At 38.9% G+C, this 7,746-nt stretch overlaps 1 protein-coding gene and 1 long non-coding RNA gene across 2 annotated transcripts; one reads left to right on the forward strand and one right to left on the reverse strand.

Annotated features, from left to right (window-relative positions):
- Positions 1 to 9: 9 nt before the first annotated feature.
- LOC120429049 (uncharacterized) lies at positions 10 to 4,687 on the reverse strand. The gene is made up of 3 exons (XR_005607200.2): positions 2,900 to 4,687; positions 2,402 to 2,831; positions 10 to 2,341 (listed from the first exon to the last, which is right to left on the reverse strand). It is a non-coding gene; the product is annotated as an uncharacterized LOC120429049 (long non-coding RNA).
- A 124-nt stretch (positions 4,688 to 4,811) lies between these two features.
- LOC120429048 (uncharacterized) lies at positions 4,812 to 7,077 on the forward strand. The gene is made up of 3 exons (XM_039594190.2): positions 4,812 to 5,198; positions 5,255 to 5,857; positions 6,125 to 7,077. The coding sequence occupies exons 1-3, from the start codon at positions 4,872 to 4,874 to the stop codon at positions 6,851 to 6,853; spliced, it is 1,659 nt and encodes a 552-aa protein (XP_039450124.1). The 5' UTR covers positions 4,812 to 4,871; the 3' UTR covers positions 6,854 to 7,077.
- The last annotated feature ends 669 nt before the right edge of the window (positions 7,078 to 7,746 follow it).

Raw genomic sequence — 7,746 nt, forward strand, 5'->3', positions numbered from 1 at the left:
GTGTTATTTTACACAGATTCCTGGAATTATTTTCCAATTAACTGTCTATATGTAAATGTATCTACTCACTACATGTTTTATTTAAATATTCATATTATTACTTATCCTATTCTATTCCTAACATACCATATCCTCATACCTTATATGATCAAATTTCTCAAATTGACGAAACTTTCTAAAAGAGCATGGGAAATGTCTGGAGAATTTGTATTTTAAATTACTGCTACTCTTTACTGCCCACCATTGAAAAAACGGCTAATATCCACTTTTGGCAAAAACGAGATATTAGCACCAGCTGGTAGAGGACGTTCCAACGCATCTTCTGGACCTTGAATTTTACTGAAATAATATTTAGACTTGGCTGCCGATAAGAAAAACCAAACGGCTAATATGCCACTCTTATGGGAAATTGCCTTGACGGAGATTTTGTGACAAACACAAAAACGCGTTTTTCTCGGAATACTTGATTTGGCATAATAGCCGAATTTTCAATTATGGGCAGTTTACAGCTTCCTGGAATCAGCCTGATTATATTTATTATTTATTATTATTACAAAACTAAATGCCACTAGTGAACAACAAAAACATCCCCTCCCAAATCCCCACGGGACTGTATGGGCGTAGCCTTGGAGCACAGTGTGGAAATTTACGTTCTTATATATGTTTGGTTGTACCGGGCAGCAATCAAATTGTCTAAGAATATTCAATTGACCATTGTGGCACCCCCTACAGCGTGGTGCAGACCCGTTATGCTATGCTATGCTATGCTATCAGTCAAAATAGCTTGCAGCACAGCAATAGAGAATTTGCAGCAAAGCTAAAAGACGTGTGTCGCCACCTATGAACAAATAGCGTAAACCTATGATTTTCAGAAAAAAATGTGTTTTTTCCTTCCTAATCAACATTTTTATAAAACTTATGCCGGATTCGGATGAGAAAAATTATTTCCAACAACTTGGTGTATAACTTTCCAATATTTGTTTGATTTTTCTATGAGAAAACTGTAAATTTAGAAAAAGCTAGTAATTTGGACTATTTCGCAAGAAAGTCTGTCAAAAATCATTAAAAATTGTTGAATATACGTTAACACATCTGTTATAAACTATATAACTGTTTATTTCCTTGATATGTACAGGGAAACGCATTTTTTCGTGTTCCAAAACATGTTTTTTAAAGAAAAAGGTCACAAATTTTTGCGCGCTCAAAAGTTGATGTTCATTATTCTAAAGCAAAAATTTTTTCTCGTCTTTTGCAACCAGTTTCATGATGATTAATGCAGGGAATCATGAGAAATAAGCGATTTTGTTCTTTAATCGACAGAAAGGCATACGACTTTAGGCAAGTAACCTTATTTTGGCGCCACCTACATTTGAAACGCAGTCGCGCTGCAAAACCTCAATTGTCAAAGCACCTGCGTGACTCTTTTCAGATTCTATTTTGATCAGTCAATTGAACCAAAACAAACTGAGTTTAAACATAGTTTATGGTTGGTGTAAATCTAAAATAAGATGCTGCGTTTGCAAATATTTCCAAAAAAAAATCCCACGAAGTTATTAGCACCAGAAACTGACCATTTTTGAGCGGCATTAACACGCAACGACATAATGAGTTTACGAATCAAATCAAAATTGAAATGTAAAAAGAAAATTTAAATTGTTTTGTATTCAATTTGTGTTTTGCACATTTTCGAATTAAATATAAATCACCCTAATTACAATACTTCCCATCGATTGAACGCCAACTGATTTTTTTTCTGCTCGATTGGTACCTCCGTTTGACAGTTCTCGTGCTTCGATTGGTACTTTTTTTTTTTAGATGGCCGTTCTCTAATAAACTCCAGGCTCTCTACTTCATACCAGCCATAAGGATACTATATAGATTTCTTCCATACACTAGCCATATAGATTTTATAGAATCAGTAAATGAATTTCATTCATTTACTGATTCTATAACCTTATAGATGTAATATATATGATCAACTGTTGCTTTCATAAGTAAACCTTATGAAATTTGAATATGAGAAGCTTGCAACTTTTGGTACTGCTGTTTTTTTTTGCTCTTGTTATTTGCTTTGCTCTTGCTGCCGTGGTTATGTTTTTGTGCACTTTCTTCACGATGTTGGGCAGCGTGTGGTCAATGTCAGCGGTGCTCTCTACGGCGTCCTCAACGACTAACTCAGCCATTCTCAACCTTCTTCTAGGCTGGTACCCCCTGCGTGTAAATCAAGTAGGCCCGGTACCCCCGTTGAGAATCGCTGGACTAACTGATTCCGGGAGAAAGGGGTGGTCTCGGTAGGTTAAGGACATTAAGGGGCTTGTTCGACCTGAGGTGCTTCGGGTGACTGAGAAGAAATGAAAAAGGACGGTTATTTCGAGTTATAGAATAATTTGATTGAACTTACCGGTTTGACAACCTTTATTTCCGCACTCCGCTGTGGTTCTTTGGTACGCCCTCAGGTTCTGCCGCCCGGGCATGACCAGCTCGTCACATCCTTCTGCAGCTTCTGCTCGTTTCGGGTCACCGACTTGCGCTACTGACTTGTTGGCCGCCTTGCTAAGCGTCAATTCAACGGACGCGTTCAACTTTGCGGTTCTGTTTTCGGTGCACCTCGACACAACCAGTAGTTTCCATTCAAGTGTTCAATCTTATTCTTCAATGGAGCTGCCTCTTAAAACCGATCAATTAGGGATCTCAGGCTCCGCTTGATCACCGGCTCTCAAACAACGGCGAACGATTTTGAAGCTGCTGATGCAGATTATATATTTCGCGTTGTCCGAAGATCTTTCAGCCGGTCACTTCTAGACGGAAATGTGTTTATATTACTCGAACCTCTGAAAACAATACAAATTATACAATATTAGTTAAAACAAACGAAGAACATAAAATCTGTTAAACAAACCTAAACAATGCAAGAACCTGCTTTGTTACATGTTAGATGTGCTCCGCCATACTACATTTACTGTTTATATGGTTTACCATATGACTTTTTCACATAAACAGCAGCAATGAAAGTAATAAGTGAACCTTATATGTTTAGTATAATCGCTCATAAGCCATAAGTTACGCATATGAAATGGAAAAATGAGGATGTTGTTGGTGTCTATAAGGTTAGCCATATGAATTTCAATAGATATTTTGGATGAGTGTAGTGCCGCATTCGATATTATTTCAGTTTCATCATAGAATAGGTATAGGTAGAATTACAACTCGTTGCTCTTCCCATATAATCGCTTGGCGACACTGCCGACAGTACCATCATCAGGCCAAACGGGGAACTTAAAAAGTCTGCAAACTAAATGAGGTGCGCATTTTTTTTTGACACGCTGTCATTTGCAGTGACAGATCGCGGGCGCGATTTTATTTGACATTTCTCGGGTTATTTTTCAAAAGGTCCTTAGCGCCAGTTGTTAACAAAGCGGTTTTTTAATCGGTTCTTAATCAATTTACGAATAATCAAAATCAAAAATGCTTTGAATTATTCATCTGCACGTCCTTTAAATGAAAGTTGATTTGTTTAAATTTCGGAAGCTTCCCAAGTAGCACACTTTGTTCACTAAAAGAATTCCGAACTGATTGTTGAACTCATTTAGTATGTTTTCCAAACTTCCCCGCGAACTCTATAACGACGGTTTTAGCGCACGTTTCGCTGTTGTTGAACATGTTAAAGTACGGCTTGTTTTTTTATATGTTCTAGTAATAATCTTGGAACGTCTTGCCAGACTCGTATACAACAAGCTTCAAATTACTAAAATTCATCATGACTGACAACTAATCAAAATTTTGTCATCAAAACATTAGTTGAACACTTCGTTTAAACTTTTTACGATGTATTGGGTAAATGTTATGAAAACATGATAAGAACGCTATTGAAACATGTTAAGAATATTCTATTCAGTCATGTTTAATAACTGATGACAGCAAAACCCCAAAAAAATTCTTGATGAACAAGTCGAAAATGTTGAAACGAATATTTTTGTGATGTCATGTTCTTATATAAATATTATCGCTGTTGAGAAAACAGCACAACAACAAAGTTAAAAATCGGTGTAAAAAAAATTATTAGCAATTTAGAAATTTTTATTTGCCATATTTTTTTTATTTATGTATTCTAGAAGCAATTTATGGGGAATAATTATTGGAATATTTATTTTGTTGATTTCATTGCTTTGACGAGATTCGATCCTAGACTCCCCGCTGCTGCTACATTGCTTGATGAGATTCCGGCGCGCTAGTGCATGTACCTATGAAGAGAAGATACTGAGGCTCGGCTAAAAGCTTTATTTAAACTTCACATTCTGATGAAAAACATTTACTCGCTCTACTCTCTCAATAAGTTCGACAAAAGTTTTGAAAACTTATAAAACGTATAAATTGAAACAATGTTCACTTCTCAACCCTCAAAATAATCCAAAGTCATGCCAGTTGTTCGAAAAACACCACTACGACTGAGATGTAACATCATTCCCACATCCCCTATTGTGAACGTTTGGAATGAGTGCAAACAAACAAGCTTTGAACTTCACTAAAACATCCCTCCAATCTATCTGAAGCGATTGGATTGAACTAGAAGGGGTGCCAATATTTGTTTTTTTTTTCTTTTGAGTGGTTGAAGTCGTTTGTTTTTATAAGCGATGGAAAATGTATGGTAAATTCAATTCAAAATAAAACAGACAATTTTAAATAATGCAAACAAATGTTAACAATCACAGTTGAACTCCTCCAAACGTTAGGAAAATCCTATGAATAATTGTTAAAACTTCAATTGTATTTTTATTAAATTGCTCTGGCCACACTGCCGAGTTTGACGCGTGAAAGATTCGCAACCGAAGCTTGGTTAGTTCTGTTTTGATGTTTTTGTCGTGAAGTGCGCCATGTTTTCCGTCGCGCAAACCCGGAAATCCAAAAATTCCAAGCCGGAATTGATGGCCGTTCCGTCGTCGTGGGTTGGGGACAAATGTGTTTTTTTTCCCCCAAATGAAATAACAAAGCTTTCAAAGGATCCAAAGTCTAAGCCCGGTAAGAATTGGGCCGCCAAGCCAGCGAAAATTTTGGCTGAAGCAGATTCTTACGAAGCGGCAGAAATCCGTGTGACTGAACTTACAAGCCAAACCGACTCCGAAGATGCCAGTATCGGAACTCGGCGTAAGCCGCCCGCCAAGAAAGTAAAATTTTCTTCAAATGTGTACGAGCTTTCAGAGGTAAACTTTCTCTATCCAAAAATTGAACGCATTTGTTACAGGATCTTTTTTTTCAGGTGCAACCCGGCGGGTTCTCCTTGGCTGCACCAGGCGACCTGGCCGTGACAAGCACACCGGTATCGACGAGCCTGCCGGCCGCAACAAGCACTCCGACAGCAACAAACGCTCCGGCCATAACATGCGCTTCGGCCGCAACAAGCGCTCCGGCCGCAACAAGCGCTCCGGCCGCAACAAGCGCTCCGGCCACACCAAGTGCTCCGGCCGCAACAAGCGCTTCGGTCGCAAGAATTGCATGTGAAGGATCGGTTACACCGACCGGACTGGTCGTTACTGAACAATTTCTTCCGACGGGTGAAGGTTCAAAGATTCGTCCAGCTTTGAACAACAGTATTATTTATACGGCGCCGATGGAGAAGAACCATACCATGCCAACTGGCGGCTTTCTACAGGTCGTTCCTGTTGAACAACTGGGGCAGTCCTCACATTACGTGGTGCAGCAACGAGGAGGAGTAGGCCAACAGCTGAACGGACCCGGTTTTGGTAATCCTGATGACTCGGAACTGAGCATTTCCGCAATGATTTCTGACATGATGGCGCCGCTTACACCAGCTTTGTCCACGACACCACCGTGTAACGAATATGATGGAACGGAAGTCACGGTAATTTATGTTTAATTATCTCTCTCTCTCTCTCTCTCTCTCTCTCTCTCTCTCTCTCTCTCTCTCTCTCTGTGTCTCTCTCTCTTTCTCCTTTTCTGTCCAAACTTCTAACCATTCAACGATCTGCTTCAAGGATAACAATGTAAACGGGCTTATGATGTGAGCAAACTACCCTTCCTTACTATTTGGCCCTTACACAATGTTCTGCTTGCTTCATACATTATTCATGTAGCAAATAACACATTTTTTTTACAAATTTACTTACAGATTACGACTTCAACTGGGGCATACAAGTACATCCAGCTACAAGATGGATCAATGTTGCCTATTGTGGACACGGATAAGATCGTGAAGAAATTGGACGATAACAACGCGCTATTGATGCATATTTGCAATTTTGTCGCTAACATGGAGCTATATATTTCGAAAACGAACCCAGCTGATAACATGGTGGAGACGCTTGGTGAGAAGGAGAAGGAAACATGTGCTAGAGCTCTGAAAATCGATACAGGTGCTGATTTGTTGCAACTCGAGGCGGGCCTGAAGAATGCAAGTTTCGGGGTTAGATTGCTCAAATACTGCAAGTCCCTCTTCAAACTTACGGGCAAACGCGAGGGTCGTGTTTTTTTCAAAACTTTCATGAGGACAACAATCAACCCGCATGTGTTTACGCCTTATTCCTGGCAAGGAAACTCTAGGACGAGCGAAAACGAGAGCTTTAAGGAAGCTTTTCCGAAATTTATTGATTTTGTACAGAACGTGGTGGTGGCTGCTGATTATCAGTACACCAAAGAAGACAATGAAAAATGTTTCCAAAACTTTCTCAGAGCGAAAAATGAAGAGATCAAGCGCTTCAACGCCGGGGGAGCGAAACGCTCAGCTCTTGCGCGTAAGCGCAAGCAACCAGCTGATCAGGATGAGGACAACGAGTCCAGCGAAGAGGAACGGGACAACACGGACGAAGAGCAAGAACCTGGCGATAAGATTCAAGTTTAAAGTGCTCAGATTTTTCGCGGAAGGGCAAGCAACCAGCTGCTGATCAGGACGAGAGCAACGAGTTCATACAAGAGGAGCAGGAGCCGGAGAACACGGACGAAGAGCAAGAACCTGACGAGAAGGTTCAAGTTGAAAGCTAAGTGACTAAATTTAAATTGAACAAAAACCTGTAAAATCAATAAACAACAAATCAACTGCCCAGAATAAAATAATCGTTAAATAAACTCTATTACAATTTCACTTATCATAACAAGAAAGAAACAAAGAAAGTAGGGAAATCGCTCGTTCAGTCTTTAACCGGTAAACTAACTTCGTAAGGAACCGTTTTGAAAATTTCAAATGGGCAGCAGCGCCAGCGAGAGCAAGCCAGGGAGGGTGAAGAAAAGCCCCAAAAAATCATTCCCTATTTTTTGTTCTGGTGTTCGTGAAGCCACCCCTTTTCGTGGGAGGTGCGTATTGGCCCTAACCCACCACATCCCAACCCCGCCGCTAGAGGACTTCGATTTGAAAATTCGCCAAAAATCTAGTTTTTAACCATTTTTTTATCTCTTGAATGCATAAGAAAGCATAAAATTTATAGGGTTGAAAGTTAAATAATAATGGTATCATTTAATGGCAGAAAATGTCACAATCGAGAAAAAAAATTAAAAGTGGTTGTAAAAATATGAAATAAACAAGCAAAGTAGAATGGCTAAATACTGTCAAAGATAAACTAAACAAGATAAATGCAAATTAAAATACTAAAAATTAATCAAGAAACACATAAAACAAAAGAAGTAATATTTTTTGTATGAAATAAAAGTTTTCAAAAAAAAAATTGATATAAAAATTCTCTAAAAACGAATTTATCCGCCATTTTTTTATCTCTCGAAAGCATTAAAAAGAACTCATAA

This window comes from Culex pipiens, chromosome 3 (assembly GCF_016801865.2).
Source record: "Culex pipiens pallens isolate TS chromosome 3, TS_CPP_V2, whole genome shotgun sequence".
Lineage (NCBI taxonomy): Eukaryota > Metazoa > Arthropoda > Insecta > Diptera > Culicidae > Culex > Culex pipiens.

Bases quoted from the DNA above. Each gene is read 5' to 3' on its own strand.
- LOC120429048 (XM_039594190.2), top strand. From the start codon at position 4,872: ATGTTTTCCGTCGCGCAAACCCGGAAATCCAAAAATTCCAAGCCGGAA. The intron at 5,199-5,254 runs GTAAACTTTCTC...CTTTTTTTTCAG, and splicing joins ATGTGTACGAGCTTTCAGAG to GTGCAACCCGGCGGGTTCTC. The intron at 5,858-6,124 runs GTAATTTATGTT...ATTTACTTACAG, and splicing joins ATGATGGAACGGAAGTCACG to ATTACGACTTCAACTGGGGC.